Source organism: Hippocampus bargibanti, linkage group LG03, assembly GCF_051943395.1.
Source record: "Hippocampus bargibanti isolate YZ-2025 linkage group LG03, ASM5194339v1, whole genome shotgun sequence".
Lineage (NCBI taxonomy): Eukaryota > Metazoa > Chordata > Actinopteri > Syngnathiformes > Syngnathidae > Hippocampus > Hippocampus bargibanti.
The window spans coordinates 32,659,238-32,684,189 of record NC_142736.1 but is presented as its reverse complement, the minus strand read 5'-3'; the positions used below and the strand labels follow the sequence as shown (position 1 = coordinate 32,684,189).

Genomic DNA, 24,952 nt, shown 5'->3' with positions numbered 1-24,952 from the left:
CTTCGTCAAAGTCAGCTTTATTGTCAAATATGCTAATATGAAAGACATACAGCATAGATGAAATTAATACCCTCTCGGATCAGCGTGCGAGACACTTGTAATGTGGCTGAAGTGAAAAAAAAACAACACCAGAAAAAATAGTGTTCAGGTTGATAGTACAGCGTGTAGCATGTACTCAGAGTTCGGTGAGTGTGGCAGTGGAAAGGGGCAGTGGGGGCAGGTCTGCTGGTCTTGGCTCGGAGACTCCGCAGTCTCCTACCCGATGGCAGCAGGCTCACAGCAGCAACATTTCATAGCAGGAAAGTTATGAGAGTATTCATGAATGTTAAATTTATGAAAGTCTTACCTTGGCCTACAAACTATTTTTCAGGATACACACGGAGCGCCACAAATAAATAAATAAAATGACTTATACAGTATAGTTTGTTCCTTTAATTATAATACCAAAGCACATTGATTATACATAAAATAAGGTATATTTTGTGTAGTTTTAAGGCTTAGAAAATTAAAAAGTAGAAAATGATGTTTTATGGGGACCTGGGAACAGATTATTCTCATTTTAATGGCTTCCAATGGGAAATTAATGTTTGGAATACACATTTTTCGCCTTACACACTCTGTCTGGGAACCAATTAAATTCGTAAGCCAAGGTATCACTGTAATAACTTTGGCGGGATATTCCAGCAGCTAAGACTCATTATAATCACAACAGTACACTCGGCTTGTAAAATGGCGTTCAACTTTTACACCTCAAAATTAATTTTGGGGTGAAGGAAGAAGATAAGCAGTAAAGAGCGTTCTCTCCAATCGACCTGACAAAAGTGCCTACCTGGAGAACTGGTGAGGTGATAAAAGGGGGATAAGAGAGGCTCTTTTCTTCTTCAATTCAAGGGTAGTTGACTCTTTCTTGTTGAAGATGTTTTACTCATTAAGTAATTTATTCACTGCCATTCACAAATCTATTCGGGAATTGAAAATATGACGTAAAGCGCCATTCCCCAATTGTTTTCGAGTTTTTTTTCATGCTTGGGTGAAGATAAAGCGCTGGCCATGGCCTCTGGCAATGTTTTTTTTTTCCTTTTCCACAAGGGGGCAGCATTTCCCTTTTTTCCATGTTAGTGCTTTGGGACAGCTTCAGCTGTTGTTAAAGCACTATATAAACCAAAATGTATGTAATGCATTGTATTTTGGACAGCCACCCTCATTTCAAGCTCATATAACTCCAGACCCATATCATTTAGGAATTAACTCTTTTTTTCAGATGAAAAAAAATATATGTACAGTGATTCCCCGGCTTCCGAACTTTTCGCCTTACAAACATTAAATTTGCGAGAATAAAATCTTTGCGTACAAACAAGTTTTCGGGAAACACACGAAGCGCCACAATGGCTGGTGGACTAGTTTTCAGCAGAAGAACACCAAACCACACGGTCGAATAGCGCCACGGTGGCTGGCGGACTAGTTTTTCCACACCCACTTTCTTTTAGTGCAGTCAGTGCTGACGTGGTTTGTTATCGAGTACTTTTGTTTTTTTTGGGACCGAAAAAGACCCCACCACAGGTTTGTGTTCAGCCGAAGAGGACACAAAAGAAAATGACGGTCAAGCAGAACAAGGAGCTCAGAGTGTGCGTTCGTGTTACTTAGCGTCCTAGTACCAGTAGGCTAAGTCGACCATTGCTCCGTGTGGCTAAGGGTGTTTCTGTGTCGTCTAAGCAATGGTCTCAGGCAATAGAAAATGTTGAAAAACTTGTTTTGATTTGGCTAGCAGGGGACAGTCCTTATTGAAAGTGACTCTCCTTCCAAACAGTAACTTCATCCCTACCTCCCTCCTGCATTCCATCAAGCCATCAACTACCATCACGAATATAAATAAAATAATTGTATTATACCTGTACCGTTATGCTAAGTCGACCATTGCTATCATCCTTAAGAACAAGGAAACTATTAAGGGTATTTCTGTGTTGTCTAAGCAACGGTCTCAGGCAATAGAAGAGGTTGAAAAGTTAGTGTTGATTTGGATGAACGAAAAACAGCTAGCAGGGATAGCGTTAGTGAGGGTATTATCGCCGAGAAACCACGGCAACTTCACTCGGATATCATCAAGAGGCAACGACATCAACGCCCATCACTAAGGTCAATAACACAACTTTATTATACGGTTCAGTTTATGTCTTTAATTATAATACCATAACACATTTATTATACATAAAATAAGGTATACTTTGTGTCGTTTTAAGGCTTAGAAAGTAGAAAATTATGTTTTATGGGGACCTGGGAACGGATTATTCTCATTTTAATGGTTTGCTATGGGAAATAAATTTTTGGAATACACCCTTTTCACCTTACACACTCTGTCTGGGAATCAATTAAGTTCGTAAGCTGAGATATCACTTTAGACTCTAAATTCTAAAATCTGACTCATGACTATCAACGTTTAAATCATATCCCCCTTTCGTAGCGTCGCGTGTTACTTTATGGCTCTGCAAATAGACTATGTTGACTGTTCCTCCGCCATTTGCAACTAAAATACATTCACGTTAGCCACATCTATGCCTTTTGGTCGTATTTTCTGTCATATCCACAATACAATGCGGATGTAATTTGACCAATTTCATCCACCGACGTATTTGACGTCTGCTTCTTCTTCTTCTTTTTTTTGTTGGCATGGCGTCACGCGTTCTTTGCACTATGATGACCGCGTGCGCCTGAATGCTTGCCGGTTGTGTGTTTTAGTCTCTGCAGAGAATTTGGAAAAGAGCCTGAGGCAGATGGAGAGGCAGCTGTTGCAACTGGAGAGAGACCTTGAGACTTTTTCCGCCCCCGATGACCCTGGCGACATGTTTGTCAAGAAAATGGCCATATCCTTTGAACACATGAAAGAATACATCACTTCACAATCACATAACACACTATATAAAAACAAAGTATAGCATAAAAGAAATATCAGAGGACTGAAATGTATAACGGTGCAAAAATGTTTCATAAAGAACTGTGCCTAGTTCAAGTACAATAATAATAATAATCATACGTTTCCTTAATAAGCGCCTTTGAAAACTCTCAAGGACACTCAATAGGCAATTTAGATAAATTAGATATATTAGATAAATAAACAAATAAATAAATACATAAACGAATGAATAAATGAATTAATAAATACATACATACATACATACATACATACATACATACATACATAGATACATGTATGTTATGCCCTTTGCAAATTCGGGTATCCATATTCCCCCCCCCATACATACATACATACATACATACATACATACATACATACATAGATACAAAAAAAAAAAAAAATAAAATAAAAAAAATACAAATCTTACTAGAAAAAAAAAAACTGAAGGCCTTAATTAGCTTCTTGCTATACTGCGTCTTCCCTCCAAAAGGTCTTGGAAATGCTGACTGATTTTCGAAATGTGGAGTGCAAAGCTGTGCAAAAGTGTCAGCATTTGCCATCATTAATTGCGTGGGCAATTTCTCCTGATATTGATGAAGGACTCAACTTGGAGCAGCTCCAATGGCTTGGTGATCAATATTCAAACTGTCGGTACAGCGGCGTAGGTATGTTTTTTAAAAAAAATACATGTTGTCGATATGACTGCTTGCACACAGACGTTATTTCCTAATTGTAACAACGTGTTGTGTGTTGACAGAAATTGCAGCTTACCCAAAGCCATGCAATTGACTGCTTTGTAAAAAAAAAAAGACAATGTGGAATATACGAGGTCTTATTGTGAAAGTTATTGTCTACATTTACTCGGAAATTGGATCGATGCCAGAGTATTTTCTATACCCCTCTATTACATAATAATAATAAGCAGAAGAAGAAGAAAAAGAAAAAGAAGAAAACGAAGAAGAAAAAGAAGCAAAAGAAAAGTAGAAGAAGAAAAATCCATTTAATTTCTAAGCGGCTTTCAAAACTCTCAAGGTCACTTTACAGTCAGAGGATCAGTTTTTCTGCGGGTAAGCAGCGGCAGCCACACGCGCCAGCGTTCACTCAACCAGGAATAACTCAAATAGATAGAAAGTTAGCTAGCTAATATATATAACGAATAGATAGATAGATAGATAGATAGATAGATAGATAGATAGATAGATAGATAGCTAATAGATAGATAGTTAGCTAATAGAAAATATATAGCCAGCTAGGTCGCCAGTTAGATAGCCAGATAGCTAGCGGCAGAGGTTAATGCTCACATAGCGATGAAAGTTAGCTAGCTAGGTAATAGATAACTAATAGCTAGCTAGATAGATAGCAAATAAATAGCTATCTAGCTAGATAGCTAATAGATAACATAAAATAATAAATAAATATAGTAAAAAAAAAAGAATAAAGAATAACATTTTTGAACATTTCACGAGACTACATGTAGTTGCGGCGCTAACATTCGGCGTGCATAATGAATCTGTTCCGCACCTTGACCGACACCCTCACAGCTTTAGCGAGGTGGCGCGTGAGCAGTATGACAAGCTGGTGAGCATGCACAGCAGCATGGAAACGCTTTACCGGAACCTTCTGGACTATTTTGCTGTGGATCCAAAGAAAACATCGGTGGAGGAGCTCTTCACTGACCTCAGTAACTTCCGCGCCATGTTCACAGTGAGTATGCACTTTGCTCTATGGATGTATGTCTATGTATGAATGGTCTTTCGTCTCTTTATGTGGCTTGTAATTGACGAGCGACCAGTTCAGGTTGTAGTTAAGAACACAGTCAGGCCATTGTCCCTATTTAGAAATTAGAAAGTAGAAAATTATGTTTTATGGGGACTTGGGAATGGATTATTCTCATTTTCATGGTTTCCTATGGAAAAATATTTTTTGGGATACACACTTTTTGCCTTACACGCTCTGTCTGGGAACCAATTAAGTTCGTAAGCCAAGGACACTTTACAGTCACTTGATTTTTTTTTTGTGCGTGTGAGCAACGGCAGCCATTAGCGCCAGCGTTCACTCTACCAGGAAGTAACAGAGCAGCAAAGTTATTAAAGAAAAGGAAATAAACAAAATACAGGAGCTGCTGAAAAGGCAGCCACTCTCGCGACCCAACTGCTTCCCGGATCTGGTCTCGCCATCCCTCATCTTGAGCACGTTGTCGGTGTCGCCATCTTGTCATGATGCTTGCTAAAGTCCCAACCAAAATTTAAAGAAAATGGTCGTATGTAAACCACAATAAGTCATTGTTCTCAAATTCAGATTTGAGAACCAGTTTGTGCGTTCTTTATGTAATATTTCGAGGAGTTGAAACATTCTAATGGCTTCCCCAAATTCATAACGGACCTTGAGAGGAAACTAATATGGCCCATTGGTTGTGTCGATACATATTTTCCATTTATGTTTACGATATTATCCCTTAGCCAATTTCTAAAGTGCTAAATTTCATCATCATCGGGGTCCCACTGACCATTCCAGTCAACGATAATTGAAAAAGCAAAGCATTGTTAAGGACTTTTAAATATATGATCCCAACTCCCCATGCGGTCATTTATTCCACTTTAATAGGCCAAAGGTGCAAGTAGCTAACACCCTGAGTCATTTGTGAAGAAAAAAAAAATGCCTTTCCCCGCCATCATCCTGCTGGAAGCCAAAGTGAGGTCAAATGATGCGTTCAGGCGCTAAATCTCAGCACGGTCACCTCGTGTCAGCAAATACGCCGCCGTGCCAAGGTCCATGCTAATGGCTACATGTTAGGAGAGCTCTTGCGTGTAATGAACTCAGCCTTAAAGGACAACCGACACCATTTTTTTGTTTCCTAACTGACATCAAAAAAACGTATTATAACATCTAAAATAGCCAAAACACGCAGGCTGATATTTTGAGTCAAATGCAAACACACCAATAAAAATGAGTTCAAGTGTCCCAAAACTGCCACAAAAAAAGGTCGAAGCTGGGGAGATTCAGAAAGCCCCGCCCCCAATTGGTGACGTCACTCCAGGATACTTCTTCACAAACTGCCTTGCTGCAGAATCAAAACAATGGCTTCAGATTTGGAGAAGATGCTTTCTTGTTACTCATCCAGTTATGAATATGATTCAGATAGTTCTGAAGAGGAAAGCATACATGTTTGCAATCGATTAAAGAAGTCCTTCCGTATCAATTCGAGCCGTCTGCAAGCGATGGAACCGGTGAAGATCTGGACTTCGATGTAGCGCCCAGAAAATGCACAAGATGGCGCACAAGCTGCGTTTCGTCCAGTATATAAAGCCGCTTATCAGAGCCGTAAAACTGCCCGTGATTGGTTAAAATCCGTGGTAGAAAAGAAGACCGCCACACAAACATCAGATGTTGAGACGAGAGAGAAAGCTCCGACAGCGCTCCAGAGTAAAAAATGACTCGGTGGAAAGTGGATGTTTGTCCGATCGTTTTTACTCCACTAATATGGCGATTGATTTCTTTCACCAGGTGAGCTCACAGTTAGCATGCAGTGTGACCAAATGAGTCAACATGCATCAAACGTCCGCTAACCAAGCGCAGAATCGCTAACTCTGGTTGGCTTCCTCGTTCGCCTCCGCTTCTTTCTGCGTTACCACAATTGGCTGCCACACACAAGGATTCACAATGGCGTTATTGATGTCATTTTCCTTCTAATTTCGCCATCAACGCAGTGTTTTTTTTAGATGAAAAGAATTACCCAAAATGCATTGTGTGTTGCTTTCTCGGTCAGGGGTGTTCCCTCCGTGATGTCACTTTGGGAACTTCCTGAATATTCAGCGCGTCTTAAAAGGTAAAATATCGCTATATACCGTGGAATATTTGTCAAATGCGCCGTGTAGAAGTCATTTGAAGTGAATTTACAAATTGTGGAGGTCCGAACGTCTCCGGACAAGTTGTGTCCATAATTTGTAAAATGGCTTCAAATGACATGTACCGAGTGTATTTTACAAAGAATCCACCGCATATAGCTATATTGTACCTTTTAAGACTCACGCTGAATATTCAGAAAGTCTTGTTTTTGAGTTGGTGACGAGTCCGTACGTGACGTCACTAAAGGACCGCCCCTGACCGTAAAAAAAGACTCATTGTAGCGGTCCTTCCATCACGTCAATGTATTTTGCTGTACCTGTTTGGTCTGAAAACCTTGTGTTGCACCCAAAAGCCGCCAGAAGAGGGTGTCCAAGGAATTTATCAGCCTGTGGAAACGGAGGTGGCCATTGGAGGTCGCCATTTTGTGCCTCTTTTTTTGGGTGAGATATTTTCCCCCAATGTTGCCTCAAAATGGCAAAAATAAATGCTTTAATGGATTGCAAACATGTATGCTTTCCTCTTCAGAACTATTTGAATCATATTCATAACTGGATGAGTAACAAGAAAGCATATTCTCCGGATCTGAAGCCATTGTTTTGATTCTCCAGCAATGCAAGACGTCTTGGCGTGACGTCACGAACTGGGGGCGGGACTTTCTGAAAGTGCCCAATTCGCAGCTCAATTTTTTTGCAGATTTTTATTGGATTTTTGCATTTGAACAAAAATATCACACTGCGTGTTTTGGCTATTTTAGATGCTATAAAACGTTTTTCTGATGTCAGTTAAGAAACAAAAAAGTGACGTCGGTTGTCCTTTAAACCTCAAGTATGTGCGCTACAAAGGGAAAAAAAACCACTTGTTTGTGTGTAGGGGGAATGGGGGAGTGTCGGCTGTGTGGCTTTTCCTGGTGGCGAAATGACAAGTGCATCCAAAGGCCTTGGCCAAACCAGCGCAGGCACTGTTGCAGCGTGCTCAGTCACCCGTAGGAAGGAGAGCCGGGGCGAGGCCGCACATCTGACAGCAATCCAATTGAGCGTGGCTAATGGTAGACATCCAGGAGGGACGCAGACCTGCAGTGATGAGGGCAACTCGGGCCACTCTCTCACTTTCTCTTTCGCTCACTTTGCTTTCACTCTGCATCATCACTCCAGGAAGAATTTTGGGCGCACCGTATGGTTTTTTTCCTACTGACACAATGCTTCATCTGAACTTTGATGACCGTATTTTCTGGAATATAATGCGCACCTTCCACAAATGATATATTTCATAATAATAATAATCATAATAATACATTCCAATAATAAGTGCCTTTCAGAACTCACAAGGTCACTATACAGTCACAGTATAAGTTTTCTGTGCGTGAGCAGCGGCAGCCTCATGCGCCAGCGTTCAACCAACCCGGAAATAACTCAAAAAGAGAGAAAGCTAGCTAGGAATAGCTAGGAATAACTGAAATAGATACGTTAGCTAACTAATAGATCGCTAGTATAGATATATAATCTATAATAATAGATAGCAAATATATAGCCAGCTAGGTAGCCAGCTAGATAGCAAGATAGCTAGCGGCAAAGGTTAATGCTCACGTAGCGATGTAATAATAATTAATACATTTCATTTCTAATCGCCTTTCAAAACTGTCAAGGTCACTTTACAGTCACAGGTTTACGTTTTTGTGCGGGTGAGCAGCAACAGCCATTCACTCAACCCGGAAGTAACTCAAAAAGATAGAAAGCTAGCTTGCTACCTCATCAACATTACGAAGCCTGTGTGGTAACAACCTTAGAAGTGTGTTGTAAGCACGATCCAAATTAAACCTCACCCCACCATGGCGATTTAGTGAAGGGTTTTGTTGTTTTATAAAAATAGCTTCTTTTACTCACCTTTCAAACCATCTATATTCTTTCGCTAAGATTTTAACCTCATTGTCGTCAAATGAGTGGTTGCTACTAATATGTATGTATTTGCATTGCATTTTGGACAGCCGCCTTCATTTCAAACTCATATAACTCCAGACCCATGTTATTTAGGGATTCACTTTTTTTCCGATGAAAGAAGAGAGTCTAAGGTTTTTTACAGTGAATTGAATGTTGGATTGGATGGAATGGAGTGGCCGCTTTCATCAGCATGAAACACTTGATGAGGAACGTAGCTTTCTTCTTTCACCATCGTGAGGAATGATCCCTTGGAGGTGCTTTCTCTGCTATCATTTTACCTTGTTCCTCATCAATTATGTTCTGTTTAACTGGGTTGATAGCTTTTTGCATCAAGTGTACAGATGGCTTGTGCGGGTTATTTGTGGAGCCTGATTGATGGGATATTTTAATCTTGCAGTCTACACTGTGCCTTTGAAGTATAAAAGTTGAAACAAGTCCAAATTTCACTGTTTTCTATCCATTTTCTCACTCTCTCTGTCGTCTGCCTGTCTCTTTAATGTTTAAACCACCTACCTCACTGCTGCGTTCTTGACCAATCACGTGGCTTTAACCGAAGACTGAGGGCGGGGAATAGAGGACGAAAATGAGTCGGCTGCCATTTTCCTGTTAGGAAAACAGGCTCATTCGCGAACGACACATCACTCATTGTGGTGCTCTGTGTGTATCCCGAAACATAGTTTGTATGCTAGGTAAAACTTTCATAAATTTAACGTTCGTAAACCGAAAATTTTGTGAGCCAAGTGGTTCATAAACCGAGGTATCACTGTCAAAAAAAACAAAACATAAAATCCCACGGTTTTTAATAGTTTTTCTTTTTGTTCTTTTTCCAGCAAGCACTCAAAGACAACATGAAGCGCAAAGAGTCTGAGGAGAAACAGATGAGAGCGCAGGCAGCAAAGGAAAAGGCTGAGCGTGAAAAGCAAGAGAGGCAGAAGAAGAAGAAGAGCGCCTTGCTTGAACTCAACGCAGGTAAAAAAAAAAAAAAAAACCCACCCTATTCATTTTTCGCATCAAGTTTTCGCATGTTGTTGTCTTCCCCGTTCCATCTATCCACATTTAATCTTTGTCATTCGGGTTAGCTTTACACAAACGCCCTTCAGTGAGTTTCACTAAAAACTGAAAGGACAACCGACACCATTTTTTTTGTTTCCTAACTGACATCAGAAAAACGTTTTATCGCACCTAAAATACCCAAAACATGCAGGCTGATATTTTTAGTCAAATGCAAAACACTAATAAAAATGACTTCAAGTGTCCCAAAACTGCCACAAAATGAGCTCGGAACTGGGCAGATTCACATAGTCCCGCCCCCTTGTTTGTGATGTCACGCCAGGACACCTCCTTCACAAACTGCCTTGCTCCAGAATCGAAACAAAGGCTTCAGAGAGTTCAGATTGGGAGATGTTTTCTTGTTACTCATCCAGTTATGAATATGAATCAAATAGTTCTGAAGAGGAAAGCATAAATGTTTGCAATTGATTAAAGAAGTCCTTCCGTATCAATTAGAGCCATCGGCCATTATGCGTGTTACAGCAATTGGCTGCGACACACAACGATTCACCATGGCGTTATTCATGTCGTTTTCCTTCTTATTGTTGTTTTCAGATGTAACAAAGTACCCAAAATGCATTGTGTGTGGCTTTCTCGGTCAGGGGCGTTCCCTCCGTGACGTCACTTAGGGCATCGTCACCAACTCAAAAACAAGACTTATTGTATTGTATAATATTCAGTGAGAGTCTTACAAGGTAAAATATCACGATATGCGGTGGAATCTTTGTCAAATGCGCTCAGTAGAAGTCATTTGAAGTCATTGTCCGGAGGTTACAGTTGTCCTTGAAGCCCCACTTGCAGCTCCCCAACCTCCACCTTGGCTTCAGTTCAGTTGGATAAGATGTCAATAAAGTCCCGCCATGTTCCAAAATAGTCATATACAGGAAATAAAGCAGTCACAAAGATAGTAGAAAGCACCGGGGAGTAACGCCAAGATCATGCTGAGTCGAATGTCAAGGGGTAGAACTTAGTTTTAAAGAGGCGGTTTTTACAAATGAGTAGTGAGGAGCCTTGCCGAATGTTCAGTGGCAGGTGGTTCCAGAGAGTGGGACCAGCATCAGAAAAGGTTTGGTCCGCTCTGAGCCTCCCTTTAGTTTTTGGCACATTTGGTCTTCAGATCTAAGGCGTCGGGAGAGTGTTAGGGGCGGATGAGCGAGGCCATTTAAAGATTTTAAAACAAATAATAAGATCTTGAAAAGAACTCTAAAATGTATCGGGAGGCAGTGAAGGGATGCCAGAGTGAAGGGGAACGTGGGTAATCCAAAGACGAGGGTTTTCAGTCACCACCTGATTTCAGTTTATTCGTACTGAAGGTTTTAACTTTGACCAGGTAAACAAACTATAGTACCAAAACAATATTTGCATCTTGAACCTGGCATATCAAGTTTTAGGACTTTATAAACATTCAATGCAGCGGAAGAAACCTTAAACGCTCTTCTTTCTTCAGAAAAAGAGTTAATTCCTAAACCATATGGGTCTGGAGTTATATGAGCTTGAAATTAGTGCAGTTGTCCAAAATACAAAGCAATACATACATATTGGTTTATATAGCGCTTTAAAAACAGCTGAGGCTGGAACAAAGCGTGAGCGCTTTGTTCCAGCCTATATATTTGCTAGCAAGCTAGCTAGCTAGCTAGCTAACTTGTCCTGTGATTGAAGTGACCTTGAGAGTTTTGAAGATCGCTTCTAAATGAAATGTATTATTATTATTATTATTAGCTATCTCTTAGCTCGCTAGCTTTCTATCTATTTGATTTACTTCCGGGTTGAGTGAAAGCTGGCGCGTGTGTCTGCCGCTGCTCACCCACAGAAAAACTCATCTTTTGACTCTAAAGTGCCCTTGAGAGGCTATTTAGCTGGTTATCTATTTGCTATCTATTAGATATCTAGCTAGCTGTCTCTCTAGCTAGCTATAGATTAGTTATCTATTAGCTAGCTAGCTAGCTAGTTTTCTATCTATTTGAGTTACTTCCGGGTTGAGTGAACTCTGGCGCGTGTGCTTGCCGCTGCTCACCCACAGAAAAACTTATCCTGTGACTGTAAAGTGACCTCGACAGTTTTGAAAGGTGCTTAGAAATGAAATGGATTATTATTATAATTAAACTAGAAATTCAGAACATACTTCAAACTTCCAGTTTTTTTTTTTGTTTTGTTTTGTTTGCCCCCTTTGGAGTATTGCTTTTATGCCAAGAACTTGTTCCACAACACAGCCCGCAGACCTATTTTCAATGCCAAAACCAAGACTGGCAGCAAACAGCCCGTCACTCTCAGTGCTATACTAGCATCTCCGGCTAACATTTGCCAACGATTGTAGCATCGCCTGCAGACGCAGTACACATATAAAACCACCGCTGTGGATTTTGTGCCAAAGTGCTGTCGTATGTTTTGGCTAAATATAAAAAATCAAAGCTTCCCTTTTCCCTCACTGTCGTGTGGCAAACTTGAACCCAGATCCACAGACGTTTTGAAAGAGTTTTATTCGGAGAGGACGAGGTCATCCATCAGTTAAATCACATTCTGGCCGATGTGACATGTCACACGTGGCTTTTTCCAGTTGTGTGGAGGAAACCTTCGGCCTTTCGTTTCTTTGTGACTTGAAAAGAGAAGAAGGGTGAAAGTCAAATGCAGTGATATCTCGGTTTACGAACCCCTTGGCTTACAAACTTTTCGGTTTACGAACGTTAAATTTAGGAACATTTTACTTTGGCATACCAACTATTTTTCGGGATACACACAATGAGTGACGTGTCATTCGCAAACGAGCCCGTTCTCCTAACAATAAAATGGCAGCCGACTTTGTTTTTGTCCTCTATTCCCCGCCCCCAGTCTTCGGTTAAAGCCACGTGATTGGTCAAGAACGCAGCAGTGAGGGGAGGTGGTTTAAACTTTAAAGAGACAGGCAGACGACAGAGAGAGTGACAAAATGGATAGAAAACAGTGACATTTGGACTCATTTCAACTTTATTGATAGTTCAAAGGCAGAGTGCAGACTGCAAGGATAAAATATCCCATGAATCAGGCTCTACAAATAACCCGTACAAGCCGTCTCTACACTTGATGCAAAAAGCTATCAACCCAGCTAAACAGAACACAATTGATGAGGAACAAGGTAAAATGATGGCAGAGAAAGCACCTCCAAGGGATCATTCCTCAAGATGGTGAAAGAAGAAGGCTACGTTCCTTATCAAGTGTTTCATGCTGATGAAAGCGGCCACTCCATTCCATCAAGCCATCAACCGCCATCACAAAGGTCAATAAAACCACTTTATTATACAGTACAGTTTATTTCTTTAATGATAATACCATAGCACATTTATTATACATCAAATAAGTTATATTTTGTGTAGTTTTAAAGCTTAGAAAATTAGAAAGTAGAGAAAAGCATAAATGTTTGCAATCGAGTAAATAAGTCCTTCTGTATCAATTCGAGCCATCTGCACTCCAATGTAGCAAATGTAAAAAAAGCAAGGAAAAGAAAGATGAAAAGAAGAAGAAAAAGTGGATAAAATAAGGTATTTGTTGTTTAGTTTTACAGCTTATTTAGTAGAAAATTATGTTTTATGGGGACCTGGGAACGGATTATTCTCATTTGAATGGTTTCCTTTGGGATATTAATGTTTGGGATACACACTTTTCGCCTTACACACTCTGTCTGTGAACCAATTAAGTTCGTAAGCCAAGGTATCACTGTACTTTATTTTTAAACCAAGTTATTTGTAAAAAATCATCTGTCGCATATTCATATGGCATCCTGCCTGCCTGCCTTCCGTCGGATATCGACAGGCGTGATATTCCGGAATGTTCTCTCCATCTGCAGACTGAGTGAGAGAGTCATCGTAAATCCATTTGCCTGACGGAGATTGAAATTCAGATTGGATTGTCACCCTCTGCCCCCTCCTCCCCCTTCTGTCGCCCGCCGCCTCCCCCAACACGCTAGTAACTATTCCTGTGTATGACAAATCTGTCATATTAACTCCCGGTAGGCCACGAGCTGTGATGTTTGCGCTCAGACATGTTACACAGCGGCGTGATATTCAACGCTCCTTGCGAACGCAACTTGAGTTACTTTTCAGCAGTGGTGTCCAACGTGAGGCCCCGGGGGCCAAATCTGGCCCGCCGCATCATTTTGTTCGGTCCGCCAAAGCAAATCAAACTTGTGAAATTCCATGATGATTGCTCCGGTCCGGAGCAAAATTTCAAATTGTCCCTGCCACTTCTTCCGTATTTTTTTTTAAATAGAAGGGATTTCTTTAGAATAGATAGAAGGGATTTTTTGGGAAGTACACGAGAAGACAGACCGCTTTTGATCATGGCCAAGACCTACACAACAGATAACTAGCAATCTAGCTAGCTATCTATTAGCTATATAGCTATCTAGGTGGCTAGCTATCTAGCTAGCTGTCTATTAGCTAGCTAGCTTTCTATGTGAGTTTCTTCCGAGTTGAGTGAAGGCCTAGCTAGCTATCTGTTACCTATATATTAGCTAGCTAGCTAGCTTTCGATCTGAGTTACTTCCAGGTTGAGTGAACGCTAGCGCGTGTGGCTGCCGCTGCTCAATTGCAGGAAAACGTATCCTTGTTACTGTAAAGTTACCTTTAGAGTTTTGAAAGGCGCTTGGAAATGAAATGTATTTTATTTATTATATCCTGTGACTGTAAAGTGTCCTTGAGAGTTTTGAAAGGCGCTTATAAATTCAATGTATTATTATTATTATTATTATTATAAATAATAATAATAATAGTAATAATAATAATAATAATAATAATATATTAGTAGTAGTAGTGTTATAATTATTATTATTATTATTATTATTATTGTTGGTGTTATTATTATAAATACATATGCAATTATTATTGTTGTTGTTGGTGGTGGTGGTGTTGTTATTATGATAAAAAATATAAAATTACTATTATTATTATTAGTAGTAGTAGTAGTAGCAGTAGTAGTGTTGTTGTTGTTATTTTTATTTTTATTATTATTAGTATTATTATTGTTGTTATTACTATTTTTTTATTACATTATTATTATTATTAGTAGTAGTAGTAGTAGTATTGTTGTTATTATTACTATTATTGTTATTGTTGTTGGTGTTATTATTATAAAAACATATCAAATTACTATTATTATTATTCCTTTCCTTTCGGCTTTCCCCCTCATTATTATTATTATTATTGTTGTTATTATTATAAAACAATTATAGAATTACTATTATTATCATTAATATTATTAGTATTATTGCTGTTGTTGTTATTATTTGTATTATTACTATTATTATTATTATTATTATTATTATTATTATGAGTACTGTTGTTGTTGTTATTATTATTATTACAACACAATGGGACACACTAAAGGTTTTAGTTGATTTATCTACTGCATTTTTTTTTTCCTGGATTATTTTTATTTTGATGGAAATCATGTTGCCGTGATGTCGCCTTGGCAACCAAGATCATTTTGGACGTCAAGGAGCGTTGGTTGGACCTGCTCTCTGAAATCCATGCTGGTTCTCTGATCTGATGAACAGCAAGATGGCGCAAAAAGTTCAACTTCAATTGATTAAAAAAAAAATATATATAAAAAATGATAAATCACGAAAAAAAAACAAAATGGCTGACATGTTTGAAGCATTTTGTTTGTTTGAGGAAAAGAATAGTTTGTCAACGCCGTTCTTCTCGTATACTGTCAGCCATTTTATTTCGAAGGAAGAAATTGACATTTCACAGCAGCAAAGTGATGAAACGGAAAGGAAAGGAAGAAGTAGAAAAACAAAATACAGGAGCTGCTGTCAAGGTAGCCACTGTCACGGCGCCATCTTGAAGTTTAAAAAAACAACAACAAATAACGTGACAACACAAAGACACAGAGTCAGTCATTCTTAAGCATTTGCTGTAGCCTCTTTGTGACATGAAGTTGTTCTAGATGAAAGAGGAGAGGATCATAGCATCCGTTTCAGCAGTGGATCAGGGACGTCATGGTGGAATGTGCACGTCTATTACAAGCTAAATGAGTGGTTGCTAGCTTTTAGCTGCAGATGTACTACAGATTGAGGCCCACTAGCATTGAAAGAGGAGAGTGTCAAAGCGTCCTTTTCAGGAGTGGATCAGGGACATCATGGTGGAACGTGCACATCTACTTCCAAGTTGCTAAATGTTGAAAGCAAAATGTTGGTATGCGGCGCGGCGCTCTTCCTAAATCGTTTGCTAGCATGATGTAAAGGCAAGTGGACCTAATGTCATTTTCTCCGATGTCTTTTCAGAGAACGATGAGACGGGTGTGATGGATAGCCTGCTGGAAGCTTTGCAATCGGGAGCTGCTTTCAGAGACCGCAGGAAGAGAGTGCCCAGACCCAAAGGTAAATTTCCATACACACGCACACAAAGAGATAAACACACACACACACACACCTGCACACACAGACACACACTGACACACACATATACACACACAGACACACACACACAAAGACACACACAGATACACACGCACACAAATACACACAGAGATACGCACACACAAATACACATACATAAATACACACACAGACACGCAGTCACAAGCTCATATACACACATACATACACACACGGGTATACACATGCACAAAGACACACACACAGATACACACACACACATGCACACAAATACACACACAGATACACTCACGGATACACACAGTCACACACACAATAAATTACCCACACACATATACACAAAGACACACACAGATGCACATAGTCACAAGCTCATATACACACAGAAACGCACACACAGATATATACACACACAAAGACACACACTGACACACACATATATACACACAGTCACATACGCACATACACGCACGCAAGCGCACACACACACACACACAGATACACATAGTCACAAGCTCATATACACACATACACGCACACACAGATATATACACACACACACACACACAAATACACGCAGACACACACACAGTCACAAGCTCATATACACACAGACAGACACACACACACACAAATACACTCGCACAAAAATAAACACACAGACACACACGCAGATACACGCACACAAATACACACACATACACAGAGTCACACATGCACATACACACAAAAAGACACACACTGACACACGCAGATACACACATGCACATACACACACGGACACACACAAATACATACAAACACAAAGGCACACACTGACACACGCAAATACACACATGCACATACACACACGGACACACGCGCACAAATGCACATACACACACACACATAGACATACACGCACAAAGACACACACGGACACACACAATGACATACACACACAAAGACATACACTGACACACGTAGATACACGCACACAAATGCACACACAGATACACACACACAAAGAGATACACACACACACACAAATACACGCAGACACACACACAGTCACAAGCTCATTTACACACAGACAGACACACAAATACACTCGCACACAAATAAACACACAGATACACACAGACACACACACGCAGATACACGTACACAAATACACACACATACACAGTCACTTATGCACATACACACAAACACACACACAAAGACAGACACACGCAGATACACACATGCACATACACACACAAAGACATACACACAAAAAGACACACACTGACACACGCAGATACACACATGCACATACACATACTGACACACACGAATACATACACACACAAAGACACACACTGACACACGCAGATACACACACAAAGACATACACACAAAAAGACACACACTGACACACGCAGATACACACATGCACATACACATACTGACACACACGAATACATACACACACAAAGACACACACTGACACACGCAGATACACAGATGCACATACATACACGGACACACACAAAGACATACACACAAAAAGACACACACTGACACACGCAGATACACACATGCACATACACACACGGACACACACAAAAAGACACACACTGACACACACAGTCACACACATAGACATACACGCACAAAGACACTCATAGATACACACACGGTCACACACACACACAAATACACACAGACACATTTTATCATTTCTACCCCCAAAACAAAACCAAAAATGCCACATGCCGCCTCGTGTGTTTGTGTGTGTCAACTGCCTCCTCCGCAGAGCACCAGAACGGGAGCGTCGGTCCCGCTTCCTCCCGTCAGGTTCTAAAGCCTGTCAATCACGGTAAAGCAGCGTTTCCATTGAATTTAGCAAAGATCTTGCGCATGGCTAACGCTTTCTGCTTCTTCCGACCGATCATCTTGAAGTCATTTTCTTCTTTGCGTGCAACTGGAACTGCGTTCCCTTCTGACCACTAGCATTTATTTTTTTTCTCGTCCCATGGCGCCGTACGCTTGGCTACTTTTTAGCGGTGGTGTGTTTGGAACGGTCTTCGGCCATTGATTGGTCTTGTATTGATACAGTGATACCTCGGCTTATTATTATTAACAAACTTTTCGCCTTACTAACATTAAATGCATTTGGTAGAATAAAGACTCGAGATGTTCCTTTTCTCAGCATTGGATAAGAACTATTTTTTTATAGCTGTCAAAGGACCATATGTAGCGTTGCGGCTGCGTTGCCAGATGCGCTCAACATTCAGCATGCCTCGTTTACCCTAACAGAGAATATTACAGCATTGCACAAAATGAGGATACTTTTTTTTAGCTAGCTGGCTAGCTAGCTTTCTATCTATTTGAGTTATTCCAGGTTGAGTGAACGCTGCCGCTGCTCACCCACAGAAAAAAACTGATCCTGTGACTGTAAAGTGACCTTGAGAGTTTTGAAAGGCGCTTACAAATGAAATGTATTATTATTATTATTAAATATGGAATTCGTTGAAGGTTCACTTAGAATGCAGTATTTTATTTGTCTTTTGCTTTTTTGTTTTGTTGGTTTTATTTTTCAATGTAGTATTTTTTATATATTATTTAGCTGGCTAGCTATTAGCAATACAGATAGCTAGCTAACTATTTGAGTCAGGAATCATATTAGCTATCTAGTTAGCTAGCTAGCTATGACCTATATAGCATTCTATTAGCTAGCTAGCTTTCTATCTTTTTGAGTGACTTCCGGGTTGAGTGAATGTGTCGGCGGATTCTGTGACTGTAAAGTGACCCTGAGAGTTTTGAAAGGTGCTTACAAATGAAATGTATTCTTATTCTTATTCTTGGATGGCTAGCTAGATAGCTAGTTAGCTAATACACCGGATGTCACATGGGTAAAATCTTGCTGTCGGCTTTTAATAGCAAGGACAGTTGAGATGGCTTTGAAGCATATCCAACATGGACGTCTGATGACTTGTCCACAATCATGTGCGCGGTGGCCACTTTTCCCTTTGATTACCTCTAATTGAAATCCCCGATGGCCGAGGTACGCCGCATCCTCACCAATAAAAACGATTCCTACTCAGTCGGCCCACGTCATTGACGGGCGGCCATGATAAAGGGCCTCGCTCGCTCGCTCGCTCGCTCGCTTGTGCTGCTTTTGGGAAGCCGTGAAGGGGTTGCTTGGGGAGATCGACGTTGTGGGAGGAAAAAGACAAATTGCGCCGGCCGCCTGCCGTATCAGAAATAAAGACAAATTGAAGCGGTCACGATGCCTGAAACCCATTTGGATTCGGAATAGACAGTAAGAAACAAGAACTCTGGATTTTGTCGACATGTGTCTGCGTGTGTGTGTGTGTGATTTATTTCTATTTAGTTTCTATTTCTATGTGGTCCTATGTAGCTACCTAGCTGGCTATCTATTTGCTATCTATTAGCTAGCTACCTAGCTGGCTATCTATTTGCTATCAATGTACTATCTATGAGCACATGTAGCTTGCTATTTATTAGCTATATGGCTATCTAGCTAGTTAGCTTACTGTCTAGCTGGCTATCTATTTGCTATCTATTGACTATCTGTCCAGCTATCTAGCTATGTAGCTGGCTATTTAGTAGCTATTTGGCTTTCTAGCTAGTTAGCTAACTGTCTAGCTAGCTATCCATTTGTTATCTATTGGCTATCTGTCTAGCTAGCTAGCTATGTAGCTGGGTATTTATTAGCTATGTGGCTATCTGGCTATTTAGCTAACTGTCTAGCTGGCTATCTATTTGTTATCTATTGGCTATCTGCCTAGCTAGCTCGCTATGTAGCTGGCTATTTATTAGCTATTTGGCTATCTAACCCCCAAGGAGGTTTAATCAGGCCCGCGCTGTTTTAAAAGGCGACATGGAATTCATATTTTTAATGAGGTGTGATTCAAGGACTGTCCACTAAGGGGCAGGGTTGTACTGTTACAAATATCAGGAACAAAAAAAAAAAAAGGTTTGAAAATTCCTTTCTTTAAAAATATCATTTTATCTTAAAGTGCATGATTATATTTGTAGATATCAATTTATTGTGAAAGCTTTGTGCCGTTGTAGAATCGTTGGCATCGCTTGCGTAAAAGGAATGCTTGTTAAATGTCATCGTTTCCTAACGTTCTTGTGCTTTTTCACACCACAACTAATGAAAGACGTGTTTTTTTTTGGTTATTTATAGCACGTATGGTATAATTTTAATGGTCTGGCACACTTGACGTCTACCGAGGCCATACGTGGCCCACGATGTGTCATGAGTTTGACACCCCTGGTCTACCTAAACAAAAGAACCAAAACAATTAATGAATAATCTATTTGTTCCTACTTTTGATTCCTGCTTTATTTTTCTATTGATAAACGGCCCTGACAATGACAAAAACCCTGGCAATGGAGTGGACACATGTGTGGCAATGAATGAGTTAAAGGACAACCGACATCACTTTTTTGTTTCCTAACTGACATCAGAAAAACGTTTTCTAGCATCTAAAATAGCCAAAACATGCAGTATGATATTTTTAGTCAAATGCAAAACACCAATAAAAATAACCCGGAAGTGGCCAGTTTCAGAAGGTCCCGCCCCCTTGTTCGTGGTGTCACCCCAAGACGTCTTGCCTTGCTGGAGAATCAAAACAATGGCTTCAGATTGGGAGAAGATGCTTTCTTGTTACTCATCCAGTTATGATTATGATTCAAATAGTTCTGAAGAGGAAAGCATACATGTTTGCAATCCATTAAAGAATTTATTCCGTGCCATTTTGAGGCAATAGGGGGGGGGGGATGTAGCACTAAAAAAGAGGCAGAAAATGGCGACAAAGCTCCGTGTACGGAATTAATCAGCCCGTTTCCACAGGCTGATTATTCCTTACATGGGGCTTTGTCGCCCTCTTCTGCGGTCAGGGGCGTTCCTTCAGTGACGTCACGTACGGACTCGTCACCACCTCAAAAACAAGACTTCCGGAATATTCAGCGCGGGTCTTTAAACGTAAAATATAGCTATATGCGGTGGAATCTTTGTAAAATACGCTTGGTAGATGTCATTTGAAGCCATTTTACAAATTATGGACACAACTTATCCGGAGACCTTGGTTGTCCTTTAAGTGTGCAATGTCTATTTAGCTTTTTTTGAGGAAAGCGAGACTGCATCGAAGTGTTGGGTAAAATATGGCGAGAAACAATGTTGTTCATGTTAATGACTGACTGCCGCGGCCATACGTAAAACGGCTCGGCATGTTGACATTCAAGAAGCCTTCCTTCAACGTCCATCCATTGTGCTCTCTGACTCTTTGCTGCTTCTTCACCAAAGTGCAGTGACGTCCCACATACGATGACGATTAAGTGTCCATTTAAGTGGTATGAACATAAAAGCCACTTTTTCATCAACATAGTGGCAAAAGCAGACCGGTGGCGAGGTTTAACTGACTGAAAGGAAAGCGTAGGGGATAAAAGCCCTCCATTTTCTGGTGAGGTGTGTGGGAAGGGAATTATGAGTGATGGGCTGAGGCGCCAGTGTCGACTCCGTACCAATAACAGGCAATTATGTTTGGGGCGGGCCACTGTCGGGCCACGAAAGGATCGGATAAGACAGCAGGGGGGATGGCGGAGGGTGCTAGGGAAATGTGGAGGAGTGTTATTTAGGAGGCAGATGCTAGAGTGGGGGAAATTAAGATGAATGGGCACTGAGAGGGCTGAGCTGGTGTTTGGGCACGGCGGAGAAAAGCAATTAGCGCTTAGCTTTGGGTCCTTCGTATTGGACGTTAGGTCTGCTCTGTGGACGGGATTTTAGGTTTGACGGCTCATCAAGGCCACGTCTGTTGCGACTGACTGGCTAAGCAGGTCCGGATGGTAATTTGAAGTATTACTAACTTCAAGTCATACGTTAACTCATTCACTGCCAGACCGTGTGCAAAAACGTATCCACTCCCGTGCCAGGGGTGCTGTCATTGTCGCTTGAATTCCACGACCCACAGAGTATTGAGTTTTCGGAACTGTCGTACAGTACTGTGTTAGACAAGAATCTCCTTGGACCATAATGTTTGCAGAAGACATTGTGATCTGTAGCGAGAGCAGGGAACAGGTGGGGGAGAACCTACAGAGTTGGAGGTATGCTCTGGAAAGGAGAGGAATTAAGATCAGTCGCAGCAAGATGGAATATGTGTGTGTGTGTGAATAGGAAAGAATAGGGAATGAAACAAAAAAATTGTCAAGATACAAAAAGGAGTGGAGGAGAAGTACCTTAGATTGCAAGAGTTTCTGAAAAACTACAGAGTCCTTTGGCAACACAAAATTCCGACTTATTTCAAACCGATAAGCACGTTAAGGCAAAAATGAGTGCATCCAAAAGATAGGCTACCAAATGAAAAACAAAGTCATGTCGTTTATTCCATACATTGTAAGAATGAAAATTGTCAAGAGCAGTACATTGGGGAGACTCAACAAATTCTCAAAAAAAGACTTCATCAACATCGCAGGGATAATATAAGTGGACCTCAATCGGCAGTACATTTGCACCTAAAAGCTAGCAACCACTCATTTGATGACAATGAGGTTAAAATCTTAGCGAAAGAACATAGATGGTTTGAAAGGGGGGTAAAAGAAGCGATTCTTATAAAACAACAAAATCCTTCATTAAACCGGTCTGGTGGGGTGAGGTTCAATTTGGATCGTTCATGCAATAGCCTGCTTAGGCAACACAGGTTAGGCAACATTCGTAATGCTGATGAGGTGATACCGGAGGGTGTGGGGCAAACAGGCCAGTCGTTAGTCAGGAATGTGGGAACAATCAGTGGGGCCACAGGGAGTGGTCCTCTGCTCCCCCCAACCTGAGAGTAGGGACCTATCATAGCTGTGTCCGGCGCCGCCATGTCTGGACATTAGGGATATATAAATAGGGCCGATACGACCAGTAAGACTTTAGTTCGCTGACGAAGCCTCTTGGATAGGAGGTGAAACGTCCGAAACCTTCACTTTTGTACAGATGACGGCTGAAGAAACCTTCTCATCGATGGACCACTCCTGTACGACTGAGAGCTTACACAGACGTGTGAATAGGAGGGATCCAAGTACAGGAGTGATGCTACAGGGAGAAGAGATAAAGAAGGCAGAGGATTTTAAGTACTTGGGGTCAACTGTCCAGAGCAATGGGGGGTGTGGAAAAGAGGTGAAGAAGCGTGTCCAGGCAGGCTGGAACGACTGGAGAAAAATGTCAGGTGTGATTTTAGCGAGGATGAAAGGAACGGTGTATAAAACGGTGGTGAGACCAGCCTTGATTTTTGGACTGGAAACAGTGACCCTGAAGAAAAGAAAAGAACCAGAGCTGGAGGTTGCAGAGATGAAGATTTTGAGGTTTTCTTTGGGAGTGACCAGGGTGGATCGGATCAGGAATGAATATATCAGAGGGGCAACTCATATTAGAGGCTTTGGAGACCAAGTCAGACTGTGATGGTTTGGACATGTCCAGAGGTAAGAGACTGACCATATCAGGAGAAGGACGCTGAGCCTTGAACTGCCAGGCAGGAGACCGAGAGGAAGACCAAAGAGGTATAAGAGAGTATCTTGTACCGCAGTCCATCTTTCAAGTCAATAAATGGAGCAGTTATTGCCAAGAGCCTGACGGATACTGTATCCAACCCTCTGTCCGGTTTAGCAATCTGCCACGTCGCTCAAAATGTGTCTGCTCTTTTATTTATTTTTTTAGCTGGGTGTGCACACATTGAAAGGTACGCAGTCACACCCCAACTCGAAGGGATGAACGTAAGCAGGCTTTGTGGTAGGTGCGCCCGGGTTAGGATAAGGCTTTAGGGCTCTGGGGCTCCTTGGCTTTCTAAATTGGATTGGGCTCTACAGAGTGATGGATCGATAGTGGTTAACCACACGGGTGTTGGAGACTTATTGAATCTATAAAGCAGTCATCGCTTTTTAACAGTATCCCTCTGAAAACGTCTCTCCGGGCACTGTCTGATCATTTCATTACTTTTCCAAAGCCGTTATTTTAAGGTGGTTGAGAAGTGGTTGGTGAAGGTAGAAGCTCTCTGTTTCAACGTGGCTTCGGTTGAAAAACGGGAATGGCGCTATCGGTCATCTCAATGGCTTTATCTCCAGAAAGATTCATAAAGCACAAAAGCCTCTTCAATTCTTCCACTCTATTTTTTGCTCAGCATTGGAATCAACTGGACAGTCGTTTTTACAAAGTCACATTGTTGAGATCTAACAAACAGCTGATTGCGGTCTTGTTTTCTCTGACGTGTCAGTGTGGCGTAAAAATCTGAAACAGTTTCTGTTCAAATGGTCGCGTAGGTCTGACACATTGTTCTCGGTCGATCCAAATCATCGTCATCTTGAAATGTATCCAAAGTTGCAGAGGCTGATTTCACTTCGACTCAGGCAGGTTGAAAGTAGACTTGGAAGGCATACCTGGAAAGCATCTCTCAGGCTCTGTTAAGATGGACGACAGACCTTTTCTTTGGGTCTCTACAAGCAGTGGCGAACCCGAGAAACCAAAGACCAAATGCTACACTCTATGATATAGAACAATCATTTCAGAGGGGTCTCGGACTCCGGTATTTGAGGGCCACGCTTCAGAATCAGAATCATCTTTATTGCCAAGTATGTAGAACACACAAGGAATTTGTCTCCGGTAGAACACGCTGCACTAGTATCATCATAAGAAAAAAATGGAGGCACTATACCGTTCTAATTGACTGTTTACTGTTTAGAGAGTGTCAGATATGTTCGATCGGACACTGTGGACAAAGGCTCGAACACAGGAAAATTGTCTTTTACTGCCGGCAGGGGATGCAGCCGTTCAAGACAGACGCCCACATTCTGCAGCCCCCTGCTAAG

At 41.0% G+C, this 24,952-nt stretch overlaps 1 protein-coding gene across 1 annotated transcript in view; it reads left to right on the top strand.

The window, feature by feature from the left end:
• Positions 1–24,952, top strand: part of diaph3 (diaphanous related formin 3) — a 106,111-nt gene that overhangs the window by 47,314 nt on the left and 33,845 nt on the right. The window contains exons 25-29 of the mRNA XM_088993125.1: positions 2,734–2,859; positions 4,452–4,615; positions 9,522–9,660; positions 15,998–16,093; positions 17,892–17,954. Of these exons, the coding sequence (XP_088849251.1) occupies positions 2,734–2,859; positions 4,452–4,615; positions 9,522–9,660; positions 15,998–16,093; positions 17,892–17,954 (588 nt within the window). The remainder of the gene's footprint in view (positions 1–2,733; positions 2,860–4,451; positions 4,616–9,521; positions 9,661–15,997; positions 16,094–17,891; positions 17,955–24,952) is intronic.